The sequence below is a fragment of the Pyrgilauda ruficollis genome, unplaced genomic scaffold (assembly GCF_017590135.1).
Source record: "Pyrgilauda ruficollis isolate IOZ18807 unplaced genomic scaffold, ASM1759013v1 scaffold26, whole genome shotgun sequence".
Lineage (NCBI taxonomy): Eukaryota > Metazoa > Chordata > Aves > Passeriformes > Passeridae > Pyrgilauda > Pyrgilauda ruficollis.
The window spans coordinates 2,252,592-2,266,855 of record NW_024523933.1 but is presented as its reverse complement, the minus strand read 5'-3'; the positions used below and the strand labels follow the sequence as shown (position 1 = coordinate 2,266,855).

Below are 14,264 nucleotides of genomic sequence, written 5' to 3'. Positions count from 1 at the left end.
TACTGAATTTTCTAGTTCTTCAGTTGTATTTCCAGAAGTTATTTCCTTACAGTCTTCAAATAAGACCGGGTAGTTTAAATTAATTAAATGGTTTTTAAAGTAAAAATGCCTATATCTCAGATGTGAAAAAGGGTGATCTGAAAGTAAAATTAAATATGACTAGTTTAAACTAAAACAATAAAGTAAATATGGAAATGGACCTTGAATACCCAGACAGTTAAGTGACATCATTCTTAGAAAAGCAATTGAATCAGAAGCAATTCTAGCTTCAGGGCATATTACTGAAATAATAGTCCAAGGTGACTGAAGTTATGCATAAATTATGGGATTGTAAAGTCAAGCCTACAGCTCCTCTAATAACTTAATTTTTTTTCTGCAATTAAAATTGTGGTTAGAAAGCTTAAGGGGATGGATAATTGCTAGCAATTAACAGTCTGATCATGTGAGATGCTGAGGTCTCTTTGCTGCTTAAGAAGTTACTGAGAGCTGTGGTTGCTTACCATTTTGCAGGTCTAAATCCTCTAACACTGAGTATGAACTGAAGACCCAGATATGGTATATGAAATGGCTGCTGTGGTGCCTTGTGCAGAAAAAGCATATATTATCAAAGTGTGGTCTTGGAGAAGTAAACATATTTCCTCTAATAAACAGAAAGAAAATACATTCTCCATTTTATTTGGAAAAATAACCTTTATGTGTAGTACTCCCTTGACAAGCATGCCAAATCCAAAATGTTCAGAGGCGCTTACATTTAGTTACCTTTATCTTGTTTTGGTCACTTAATGATATTCCTTACTTTACGAGGTTTTGCATCTTATATGTAAGTTGGGAAGAAAAAAACAATGTCGAGTTATCAACAATTCAGAAAAGTCTGTGGTTGGTTTCACTTGCAGCACGTGCTGTGGCAATTATTGCCCATAGTACTTTATGTACTTCAGATCTTCCAATAGAGTGCTCCCTTTGGATTTTACAGTTTGTTTCAAGAAGCTTGGCCAAGGCTAATGATATTAACAAACAAAAATTAAAAACTTGTTAAAAAAACTCGTTACCAGGGACTTTGTCTGTCATGTCTCTGGCATGGGTGCTGCATTTACACTTCCCTTAGGGATGATCTGGGGTGAAACTGTTCTTTCATCACAAACAGAAGTGTGGTTGTGTTCAAGGGTCCCAGGACGAGGGAAGAGATGAGAATCTTGACTCTATGTTTCAGAAGGCTGATTTATTATATTATGATATTATATTAAAATACTACACTAAAACTGTACTAAAAAGAATAGAGAGAAAGGATCCATCAGAAGGCTGGAAAAGGAAAGGAATCATAATAAAATCTTGTGACTGCTCACTGCCTCGACACAGGTGGCTGTCATTGGTCATCAAGTAAAAACAATTTTACATGCTGGGTAAACAATTCTTCAAATCACATTCCAAAGCAGCAAAACATGGAGACGCTGAAGCTTTCCAGCTTCTCAGGAGAAAAGATCCTGGCAAAAGGATTTTTCATAAAATATGTCTGTGACAGACATGTATTTTCAAAGCTCTGTGGATAAGGACTGTGGAAAGTTACTTTCTTTGTCCCAAAGTTTCTGATTCCCATTAACTGAGCTATAAGGATTATATATTTTATGCTAATTCCTAACTGCATTGTGGAAATAATTAGAGAAAGATACTTTTGTTACCATTTTAGTTTAAACACTAGAAATTACATGAGAGGCATGTCAGATGTCATGGGCTAAGGGGCACTGTTCTCAATATGAGAGAAATCGGAATTTTTAACTTAAAGGTACATGAAATCTTACAACTGAAAAGAAATGAGAAAAGGGGACCAACTTTAAGAAGAAAAGTTACATAACAAAAGAACTGACTTCCTACTGAAACACTGTTAATGAGGTGAGGGGATAAAAAGTGTTAGGCAGATTAAAGGATAAGAAATGATGAAGTAAATGAATAAAAGTAATGGACAGCTAAAAGGGATTACTATGAAGAATCGATTCATAGAGACATAAAAAGCTGAAGCAAGAAGAAAAGCATGAAAACTTTGGATTAACATCTGAGAATTTGATTTTGAAGGTACTTAAAATATTATTGGTAGCATTTATATAAATTAATTTCATCTTCTAAGGGATTTGTATAAAGAATTCAGTAATAAAAATAAATTAAGTCAAAATAACCAGATATCATACCCTATTATGCAAATTACCCAACAGAAGGAAAAACCAAATAGCTTTTGTTTACAAAACAGACACAGTGGTTACAATTGAAGAATTTCACATTCATTTTTCACATTTTAGAATTTCATTTCTACCTGATAATTTGCATTAATTGAACTGCATCCTTATCAGCTGAAAACACATCTCTGTAACATCTTCAAGTGAAAATTTCTTATTCCATTTGTATGATACGAGAACATCAAGGCATCTGTAATAGCTTAAAAGAATGTTTTTGCTATTTTATTGTGCTTGCATGATCGTCTTCAAGTTTCCTGATTATTATTAAATATTTGTATTGCCATAGGACCTAAAAGCCTAGGTGGCTGTCTCCACAAACTGGTTTTGGTAGTTTGTATACAAACATAAACCAGAAGGGATGTAGTAGTCTCAGAGATGGTGTTGGTAAGCAGCTGCAGCTATTCAGTAAGTTGCAGCCTCCCCGTTAGGCTGCTTCTTTGGAGTAATTTAATGATTATCCCATCTGAAACAATCGCAGAAGAATGTATGAGGGGTTTTGCCAGTGTTCTAAGGCAAGCCCAGTGTTCAATTCATTTCCCAGGTAGGTTAAATTGGTCTTTGTGCTCAAGTGACTGAACGGCAGCTTCACGCTCTAGATGAATCGTCTAACCAAGCGTAGCCAAAAGGGGCGAGCGGCCTTGCCGCTCCCTTCACCCGGAGCAGGCATTCCCGCTCCCTTTGTGCCAGCAGCGCTGTCTCTATAAGCGCTGTCACTTAAATTAGAGGCGGCTCACAGAACTGAACTGGCAGAAAAGGAGCAGCTCACTGCAGCATTAAACCAGTGCCAGCACTGCTGCCAGAAAACAAATAGCTCTTCTTCCAGGTGCACTGGTGAGAGGCTTGCAAATTTTCATTCCGCAATGCTGTTGCACGAAATCTTAAATACCATTCCCAGCCAAAGGGTTAATACTAACTGTGCAGAGTGAAGGAGAAGAAATTGTTTAGGTTTGTGATCCACAAAATTTGGCCATTATACTTCTAATTACCCTGGTTGTAAAATCTACTGTACAACAATGTAGTTCAGATGATCAAGTGAAAACAGTCAAGTTTGGGAAAGCAAGTCCAGTCTGGCTTTGACTTGTACCACTGTGGCACATATTAAAGCTGGTTCATATTCATATGAACATACTCAGCCTGCAGAAGACTTTGCATTAGCTCCCCTGTCCTAAGGGACCCTTGTAGGAGGTCCCTTAAGGCTTGTAGGACGCCATGAGAGAATATATATTTGAGGTCTTACCAAACAACAATATTAAATTAAAAATTACAACCGATAAACCAGAATGTATAAACTAGATGGCTAAACTGGGGGAAAAAAAAAAAAAAAGGCAAAAAAAAAAAGCAAAATTGTTTGCTCAGGAAATGAGCAGAGTGGTTTGTAACAGTATAAAAATACCGCAAATGCGACAGTTTTTGTCAGTTCAGACTACTGTGGGCTGTGACCTGAGCACTACATGACCCTTCTCTGCACAAATAACCATGCAGTCTCAAATTACACAGAGCAGCTCTTCAGCTCAAGCTACAGATTTTTTTATTTGTAGGCAGGGTTAAAACGGTGGCCATAACAACGTGTACAGGGAGTTACTACCGCTGCTGCTGCTACAGATTTAAACAGGGGGGCAGTCACTACAATCGGTAATTACCGCAAGGATACAGATGTTGTATGGCTGGCAAAGCCTTGTCCAGCTAATTTCCCGGGTGGAGGAGACTCGTTACTAACATCTACAGTATGTGGCGGATTTGTCGTTGACAAGAGATGTTATCGCGATAGCGACGAGGAAACCCCCCCCCGATTAAAAGCTCAAGGAGGAAACACAAGCTTAGGGATAAAAAAGGAGAGTTAAAATCAGCCGTAATGAAACTCTTGACTCAGCAGAGCGCGGGGGGAGGCTGCCGTGGGCACGGCCGCGGTACGTCTGTTCTCGCAGGGGAGAACCAGCCGGGGCAGAGGCGGCCGAGGGAGCGAAGCCGCCGCAGGCGGGAGGTGCCCCGGGACTCCGCTCCTTGCCGAGACCCTTCTTCCCAGCGACTCCCCGACTCGTCGGAATCAAAACCAACTCCGACAGCGCTTGGGAGCTTCTGCAAACGGGCGGCGGGGCGGGCCCGGCAGCTTCCCCACCTCCTTCTCTCCGCCGTTCGGCGACCTTCCTCCCCTTGCGGGTCTCCTCCTCTTGCCTCTCCCTTCACAGCCAGCCACGCTGCGAGCCGCAGGCAAAGCCCAGCACCCGCGGCCGCAGGGAGGCCGGCAGCACTCGGCAGAACCGGGAGCGGAGCGCACGTTGCGTTTTCCTGCAGGGCTGTCCCGGCGCTGAGCCGAGGGCGGCCAGGACTAGGAGCCCGCTCGGGGCGTAGCCCCGCCGCTCCGCCCCGGGGCGTTCAGGAGGAGGAGGAGGAGGAGGAGGAGTGGGGTGTCTCTGCCGTCCTTCCCCGCCCCGCGGGCTGACCCCGCGCGGGCAGGCAGGAGGCGGCGCGGCGGCGGGGACGTGCCCGGCGGGATGCGCGTTTAGCGGCGGCCCCGGCCGAGCGCAGGCCCCGCCGGCTGCACCTGGCGCCGGGGGAAGCGGCCGCGGAGCCTCGCGTCCTGCTCCCGACACCCGCCATGGAGAAGCCAGGGGAGGGCGAGCCGCTCTCCCACCCCCTCCAGCCTGAGCCCGAGCCCCAGCCCGAGCCGCAGCCGGCGTCGCCGGGGGAGAAGCGCTTCAGGTTGTGGTACGTGGGTTCGTCGTGCCTGGATAGGCGGACCACGCTGCCCATGCTGCCCTGGCTGGTGGCCGAGATCCGCCGCCGCGGCCAGCGGCAGGAGCCCGGCGGCGCCCCGGGCAGCGGGGTGCCGGCCCGCGAGGTGCTGCTGCTGCTGGGCTCGCCCACGCTGCGCTGCGTGCCCGCCAGCCCCGGCCCCGCCGCCGGCCCCGGCCGCCCCGCCAGCCCCGCGCCCGCCGTCTTCATCTTCGAGCACAAGGCGCAGCACATCGCCCGCTTCATCCACAACAGCCACGACCTCACCTACTTCGCCTACCTGATCAAGGCGCAGCCCGACAACCCTGACTCCCCCATGGCCTGCCACGTTTTCCGGGCCACCGACCCCAACCAGGCGAGTGGGGACGGGGGGCGGGGGCGCTGCCCGGGATCTCCCCGCTTGGCTCCTCTCCTCGCCGGGCGGGACCCCAGGCGCTGCGCTCCGCAGCCGTGGAGGGGCCAGTGTGCCCGAGCGGGGCAGGGTGGTGCCTGCGGGGCGCTGCGGGACCGCAACCTCCGCACGCCCACCCGGGGCGCGGGGGAACCCGCCCGGGGCCAGCCGCGCCCGCCGGGCTCTTCCCGGTGTGCCCCTCCAGCTCAGGCGGCCGCAGCGCCCTTGGGTTCCGCGGAAAGGGGACACAGAGCCCCGCGTGGCCATGGGGTGGGTGCCTTGCCAGCCCCTGCCAGGCCGGGGGTACCAGCCTCTGCAGAACGCAGTGCCCGGCGACATGGAGCTCCTTTCTTCCCGGTCCACCCTCCTTGGGGAGGCCTCGCATCCTGCAGCAGCTCAGTGGCAAGGGCACGGTTTGCTCTGTCGGGGTTTTACACGATCAGGAGGCAGGATTTGTGTTAAAGAGTCCCAGCAGTGCTGTCAGTGTTGGGCAGGAATGGAATAGTGGAGGATGGTGCTTTTCCTCAGACCCCCGTGGTACAGGAACGATCGTTCGTGACCAGCGGGTCCTGTTGTGCTCACGGGTCACGCTAAGGACACCTGGCCGTGCTCAGGCATATGCCGTGGTGCTACAAACAAGGCTAGGTTTGGGTGGGGACATTTTTGATAAAGTGCCAACTGGAAAAAAAGACCTAACAGTAAGATTGTATTTTCCTGACTATCTAGCCGGCTTTGGCTAACACATCAAATGTGCAGCAGACTTCTTTCTCTCTGGCTTAGAGTATGTGAGCAATAGTGGGTGAACAAGTAGGTTGGATAATTAATTTAGCAGGATGACAGCAAGAAAAAGGCCTTTTGATAATAGCCCTTTGGTTGAGTAAGAATACCTTCTCAGTTTTCACAAACTGGAGGAAGAACTCTTGCAGTTGGAAGATAGCTGACTTACTGCATGTACTGAACAGCTGCTAGGGTTTCTTTGTTTGGGTTTTCTTAAATGGGGAGGGTAGGAAGTCTTAAGAAAACTACTGAAAAGTTCTCAGTATATTAACTTTTATTTGAGCCAGCACACTTCCAGAGAGAGCATGGAGGCATTTAGATTGCGTTCGTAGCTGGGGCTTAGGACAGGCAGTATCCCAAGTGGAGGTAACTGTGCTTAACTTGTTGGCAACTGCTGTGGGTTTTGCTCTGCCAGGAGAGCATGCAGCAAGAGCATGGAGGGGATCATTATCTGGCCGGGGAGGAGCCCAAATGTCCTTTTAGGAGTTTGGTGGTGTGGACTGGGGCAAACTAAGAAGATGCTGAATCAAATTTATTTCTGGGGTAGGTCTGTACTGGTACCATAAGTTTGTAAAACAATCTTGCTTTAAGATAGTGAATCCCTAGTACTCCAGTGAATGTGCAAAGTACTACATGCATTTACATTTGGAAGGCTGTTTCTGACTGTAGCTCTAACCATATGTCTTTCCTTCTTTCCTTGTGGGAAAAGTGCCCTTATGTGCATTGAATTGAATCACACTGATACTGTAGGTTAAGTCTTCCTATTGAAAAAAGTTGGTATCTTGTTCAATTTTTAGTTATATCTGTTAAGATTTTTCTAAACTTTGTTATCATTAATAAAGAATCTATCCCTCCCAGGAGCGTTACTCAGCACATGATTTTGAACTACAGTGAGGGTAGTAAATGCAGAGCTAGCAATGTGATTCACAAGTGTCTGATTAACAGGCAGGTTTTATTAAGGTACCAAAAGGAAAAGGTGGATTCTCACCCCCCACCTCCTCCCCCCCACCCTGAGTTTTGTTATCAATTTTTCCAGGCTTTGTTGGCTAAGCCTGTGCAGGTATCTAGCTGTTGGTCTATGCTAAAGCTTAATCCTGAGTGGGTAAAGTCAAGTAGGACACTACTAGCTCTAAAAGTCTTCTTTCTAAGCTCTTAATTGTTTATTATAGAATTGATGTTGTCCTTGCATGCTTTCAAGATCTTTACACACTTCTGTTTCATAGTGGTTATATGAGCCTCGTGTTGTGTATTAACTTAGAAAGTATTTTTCACAGCTGTTATTTTAAGACAACCTAATTTTCCATCTTAGGCTATAGTGACTTTTAGCCAACCTAAGTTGACGCTGCTACTGAGAAAAGTGATCCTGTCCTCTTCAAGCCTCAACCCCTTGTTTCTTCCTCTCAGCTTTGTCCTCGTGGCAGCACAACTGTTTGTGCATCCGTACGGCAAACAGGATCTGGGAATTGACTGGTGTTAAGCTTGCTTCTCCCTTACCTTCTCTGGAGTATTTCCAAACTGCTTCCCTCATTTGCTTTACTATGCAACCCTAATGACTGTTTACATCAGGGCAGGTGGGTTGGAGGCACATGGTATCAATGAGTGGCCAAGAAGGGGAAGGGTCAGATAGCCTTTCCAGAACTTCTAGAGAAGAAAATTTCCACAGAAATTTTGGATACTCCATCCCTGGAATTGTTTGAGGTTGGATAGGGCTTTGAGCGACCTGGTCTAGTGGAAGGTGTTCCCTGGCAGTGGGGGTGGAATTCGCTGTCTTTAAGACCCCTTCCAAGCGAAACCACTCTGTGATTCTGTGGAAGTTATGCTGACTTCAGATTCGCCAGAGCAAGGCTGTGGTATTGTCCACTTCGGCAGTATTAATTTCAGCAGCATGCTAAGTAACTCTGGAATGCAGGAAAGGTACAGGAGATGTCTTGGCCTCTCTGAGTTAGAGGACAGCTAGCCATAATTTTGAATGGTGGATGTTAATTATAAAAGTGAGAGATTAATGATTGACTTTCAAGGAACTAGTGCTATCATGAGAATTCAAAAACCAACGTAGGTGAGAATTTAAGTTTTGTCTTGAAGCCTGTTGCTTTGTCCACCAGTTGTACAATGTTTAGGCTGCAACCTGCGTTCACTATGACCACAAAAAGGGCTGATATTCATAGAAAAAAGCACTGCCTCTTGCCATTCTCTGCAAATTTCTTTACCAGATGACCAGTGAAAAGCCAATGTAATATGCACTCTGATGACATCAGGCAGGAAGATAATATCTTTTCATGTTATTTGCTGTTACTGGAGAGAAATGAGAGAGTGAGCTAGTAGTATGAAACACCTTCATATTTTATTTGAAAGCCTGAAAATTTTAGACAGAGCTGAAAAGTAGGAGCCAGTGGGGTGACTCCTGTTCTGGAGTAGTACTTTGGCAGAATGTCAAACCCAGAGCTTGTTGGCATGACAGTGGATGCTGATTCTTTTATTGGAAGGGCAGTGTGGGTGCGTGGCTCTTTCTTTTGCTGTTTAATTACACGGGGAGACATCTGAAGCCATCTGACTGGTGGAAATGGGAACAGAAATGTTTGCCCTTTTTTCTCTCCCTGAGAACTTATTACAGTGTTTGCTGCTTCTTGTAACTGTTCAAAGCAGCAGCCAGCTGGAGTGGGTAAGGGTACTTGTCTATTTAGTGTTGCCTGGTGGCTTCTGAGTAGCAGCCAGAGATTTGTTATTTTGTGTTGCTGTCATTTGAGAATTATTGAGTATGTGCAGACTGTATGTAGACATCAGATGACAGCATTGTCTCATTTTATATTTGACAGATTTTCTTTACAATCCTCGGAACAGATTTTTTTTTTTACCCAAAAGTTAGAGTTTATAAATATGGCAGGCATACCCTTCTTGCAGCCACCAAGAAAAGGCTGTTTAATTAGTATTTTCAAGCTCAACTTTTTACCATTAAATACTGATTGTATTCTGTAAACCAGATTTTAATTGTTTGGGGCAATCAATGCAGTTCGACAATTGCCTTGAGCTCCCTGTTCTCTGGGGGAGAGGTTTATGGTATGATCTCTTTCTGCATTTTTTCTATTATTATCATGCTGATCTAGATTATGTGTTTCCTGCTTGAAACATGAATAAGCCTGTTTTGAGAGGATTTTTTTTTTTAACCGGAACTGGCATCCTAAATCAAATTATACTTTGCTTGATTCTTATTAGTGAAAATAGTTGTTTCCTCTAGTTAAGTAAGAACTCATTTAATGCATTTTGGTTTTCTCTCTTCTCAAACTTCTAAGCACGATGAAAATGTATTGTTATAAGGTTTCAAAAGTAATCTGAGCTGGCTGTGGAAAAAAGATGTTCAGGTGGACAGACCTCAGTTGAATTTAGCTCTTGTGGGTATAATCTATAGTTGTGTTTTTGTGCTACACCTGTGTGTTAAAGGTCTAGGCTTTCTCAAGGTGAAGCAGAAGTAATGGAGCCCTTTGGTGACAGTGTAGAGCTGTGATAAAAACTGGAGAGGTAGAAACTTAGAGACAAGAGCCAGAGACAGCCCACTTGTCAGAAACACTTGTCTATTCCAAGAATGTGTTTCTTTTCTGTTGAATAATGTGTTTCAGTAAAGCAAGGACGCAAGGCAATTGTTCTGGAAAAGCAAGGCATCAGTACAAAGTCTAGTCAAAGGAGGCTTTTATGCTGTATGAATATCATGTTACATAAAGTTTCTTACTGAAGGATGTAAGTAAGAAATGTTTGAAGAACTAAGTTTGTCAAGTTTACATGCATATTTCTGTTGTCCTTTGATTATTCTGTGATATAGGAGCATGAGCTTCAATGGCAGTAAAGTCAAGGTGTAGGAAGTACATATATACAGCATTGTTGGAATTCATATTAAAGTATTGCACCAGTTGAGTTGTCTGATAAGATGTGTTTTGAATAGGTATAACAGACCTGACAAAATAGATACGCTCTAGGTTTTGAAGGATTCTGTAGCAAATGGGAGAGCTGACGTTTGGTTGATAGCACAATTTGGTTGCAAAGGAAAGATTTTCCATGAGAAAGATAGGTTGTCCCAGTTTTTACCAAGAAAACAAGTCTTGGAGGGACCAAAAAAATGAATGTTTTCTAAGTTCGTGTGGGTCAGAATTTCATTCATGGGTTGAGAAACTGAAAAGCAATGACTCAGAACAAAGCATGGATGTTAAGGGCTTGCAATGAATGCGGAATTGTTTGGTGAGCAGCCTTATTATCTCTCTAACTTACATGGGCTATACAGCCTCAGATGGAAAGTCTTGCACTCCCTTTTTTGAAACTGAAAGTTGAGAGCTTAAGGTTTCATGTTTGATTTTCTTAATAGATTTGGCACTTTTTTTTTTTCTGAAAATGAGACTACTTTTCATTTTAGGATTGTAAAGCTATCTTTAAATTTTGGTTCTGAACATCCTGTCCATAATATTTTTTCCCCATGTCACAAACAGAATAAATAATAAAAACATTAAAATTGTTGAGTGTTTCTAAATGGCGATATGTAGCCTTTTTATTCTTGGCCAATGTTTAGGAGAAGAAAGAGAATTATTTTCAATACCCTTGTGTGTCATGTTTGTAGAAAGAATCAATTCATTTTTCCTTTTGCAGTTCATGAAAACCACCTCTTATTTGTGGAGTAGAAGCAATGTCTTGGAGGACTGTATTTTCAAAAAGGCCAAATAAAATACATGAAATTATGTATTTCACAGAGAGTGGCTGTAGGTAAACAGTGCCCAGGTAATAGGGCTGTCTTAAAGAAAGGAGGTTGTGCGTATCTGAGAATACTAAATCAAGGCTTCTCTTCTGATTATTTATTTCTAGGGTTTGGGGTTTTTTTGTCCTGTCTGTCAATGTAGAGGCAGTTTCTTTTAAAAACAATTAAATAAAAATCTGACCTTAAAAAGATTCAGCTAGCATATGTGGCTTGGCAACAAGGAGAGTCTGATTTTTAGGGGTGATGAAAATCTCCGACCAAGATTCTTAAAGGTGGTTATTTATAAAAGAGAATTCTAGAAAAGATTTATTTCTAAGCAGCCATTATGAAATAGTGGTGTTCCTGATGCCTATCAATCTTTGCTCTTTGCTAAGGTTTGGTACAGCATTTGATGTGCACAGCTCACCATTCCTTGGATCTCTTCCATTGATCTTCCCCATTTGGAGCTCCCTGAACATCTTGAGTTTCTCTGAGGTAAAGTGTGAATGAATACTGCAGTGAGTTGGGACCACTTCAGAGATTGCTGTCTGGTCTGTAGGTTGTGCAGACTTTCAGCAGCATTGGCATGGTCTCCTCCTGGTACCAGCTGTCCTCTGCCACCTGGTTTTGTTTCCTTTGTGGTTTCAGATACCATTTCAAGCACAGGGACAAGGAAAAAAGGAGGAGTTTATTTCCAATGTGGCTTTTGTCTCTTGTCACGTATGCAAACTGTAACATTTGTGTTATGTGCTGTTCTGAGACACCTTTAGAAAAGACAAGGAGATAAAAAGACCTACAAGACCTTCAAGGGTAAAAATCTACTTGTAGAGGTCATTAAATAATGTGGTGTTTCCAGGGCTGCTGAAAACCAAATTTAAGGCAGCAAAGTGAAGTGATTTAATTCAGAAATAGGCTCTGTGCTTTCCTGTTCTGTATCACCTGTAATAGAGTATCTGTCACCTTATGTTTTGACACAAATACATACATCAAGACCATTTACAGTTACATGGGTTCCAAAATAAAGTAGAGCATCACCTATGCAAGATAGCATATGATCATTTGACAAACAACTGTATTGTCCCTGGAGAGGTCTAGATATAAAAAGACAATACTAAATGTCACAGGGCAGGATAAAAATATGGAAGTTGTTACACCAGGGATGCATGAACTATGTGACTTCCTATTTTGGGATTTGTTTTGGGTTCCAGAGAACCTGCATAAGTTTTGGATATGCCTGTTTTCATCCATGAACGTGTTGGGGATTTTTACTCCTTTTTAGGTGTATTAATCAGGTGACATCTGGTAGACCAGTGAGGTGGGCAAATAAATATTCTTGATGGTCCTGTAGATCTGAAATTACTCTGGTATTTCAGTTTTCCCCTTGGCATCGGTCAAAGGCAAACATGTTTGTGCTGGATGGGCTTAGTTCTGATAGTGTATTTAAGACTGCAGAGAAAAGAACATAAAAACCCACACAAGCAACAAAACCACATGCATTTGACTGAAGGGGCTCATTGCAGCTGATATTAGAGTCTTAAGTTTTATATTTTATAAAAGTTAATTATGTATCTTGAAAAACCCACTTAGTTTTTATTCTGAATGCAGTCACGCTCTACCAGCGCAAAGCCTATGGTTGCCTCAAGCCTCTCTCCCTTCCTTGCCTCTGCCTCTCTGTAGCAGCCACCCTGCTTGAAATGAGCAGCAATGTGCCTCGCTGTTTGAGGCAAAGCCTGCTTAAAGCCATCCCTCGTAGGAGAAATGGGCTGCTTAGCCCCCCGCGCCCTCTCCCTGCTGCAGGGAATTAGGACTTAGAGTGAGAAGTTAATTACTTGGTCCTCTTTTGGAGAGGAGGATGCTGCCAGGATTTCCACTGCTCCCTTAGCAGACTCTTTCTGGATGAAGAAAAGGAGAAGCACCAGCAAGACTATTAGGTATCATTTTACCTTCCCAAGATCAAACTTTGTGTCTTGGCTTCAGCTGCAGTGCCTAAACATGGTTTTTATGTCCTTTTTTGTGGTTTTAGTTGAGTCAACTGAACAAAAACTTTCAACATGTTCCTCAAAGGCTGTCACAGCATAAAGTTCAGATAATGTTAATGGCATATAGTAAATACCTGTATGACATGTCTTAAATTTTCTGTTCAGAGCCTCAAAAAGATGTAGTGAACTAATAATTACATAGTTGTGTTACAACTCCTTTTAGTTTAGTTTCGTAAGAGTGGCAAAATACTTCAGTTGAACCACTGCAAAAAAGAAACACTTTTTTTTTTTTTTTTTTTTATTGTGAAATTTTTATTGGACTCCTAATGCTATTCAGAAACTCTGCTTGATGCTTTGGAGGAATTGTGTCTATTCAACCACATTTCCTGACTTTATAAGCTACTTGTAGTAGTGAGTTGTCTTCATCTCTGTTCAGATCTGGTTGTTTTCTCATGGAATCCATAACTTTCCTTATTAAAATAATTTTATGTGTTCAGAATTAGATAGGCTTTTAAAAGTAATATTTTCTTGAAATTTTGAAGGGTAATATGTTGAGGATTTTCTTCTGTATCTCTGGAACTGCTGAAGATAGGATTCTACAGTACTGGACACGTGGCACTTCTGTGAAGGATTAAATGAATTTAAAATGCAAGCATGAGAGAGAGAGTGTTGTTCAAAGCCAGTGTGAAAGGCTTGTAGAAGCTGTTGGGTAAGATAAAACCAATACCATAGAAGTGTGGCTTTTTTCCAGCTTTACCACCCCTGTGGTTTTCCCTCTCCCATTACAGCTGACTTTAAAGGTATATTTCAGTCATGAAGTTCATTTTTGTATGTTGATAAACCTTAACAAAGATCTTGCTCTGTTAAAGTCACTGGGGTTATGTTTTGTTTCATTACTCTTCTTGGCAGGAACATGTAGATCTGCACAGCACTGTTTAGAGATCCTTGATGCATTGAAAAACATGTTGAGGGAAGTCAGAATATTATCCTCCAGGGCATAGCAGTGACTGCCTTCCAGACTGTTCATGATTTTGTTTTTCCTAGCAAGATAAATAAATATTTATTTTTTTAGGATGCTGAAGTTAAATATATTTCATGTATTATGTGACACAGATGTGGGTTTCCTGTTAATTCAGAAAAAAGGCAAAAAGCAGCAATGTCCCAGGAACTTTGGGAATAGTGACTGGTCTGTGGGTTCTTAAGTATTTCTGAAATAGAATAAATACTCAGTAACAGAGCAGTGAAAGACTAGGACGTGCAGTGCTAACTTGTTGAACCATATTTTTATGTGCCTGTTCATAGTTTGTTTCTGGCTTTGGCTTGATTATTCCTAACAACTCCATCTCAGGTTACGGTAAGATTTCTAAATAAAAATAGAGTAGGCTAATGTATATTTAACAGTGCTGTATTTGCCAGGGAGGAACCAGTTGCTTGCTTGCTGCTTGGCT

At 43.0% G+C, this 14,264-nt stretch overlaps 1 protein-coding gene across 4 annotated transcripts in view; it reads left to right on the top strand.

The window, feature by feature from the left end:
* The first annotated feature begins 4,027 nt into the window (after positions 1-4,027).
* The window catches only part of TBC1D4 (TBC1 domain family member 4), a 99,462-nt gene continuing 89,225 nt past the window's right edge, over positions 4,028-14,264 (top strand). For 3 of the 4 annotated variants that reach the window (XM_041471278.1, XM_041471276.1, XM_041471275.1), the window contains exon 1: positions 4,029-5,313. In XM_041471278.1, coding sequence (XP_041327212.1) covers positions 4,822-5,313 — 492 coding nt within the window. In that variant the 5' untranslated portion in view covers positions 4,029-4,821. Of the gene's footprint in view, positions 5,314-14,264 lie in introns of all 4 variants that reach the window. The other variant, XM_041471277.1, reaches the window with a different exon arrangement.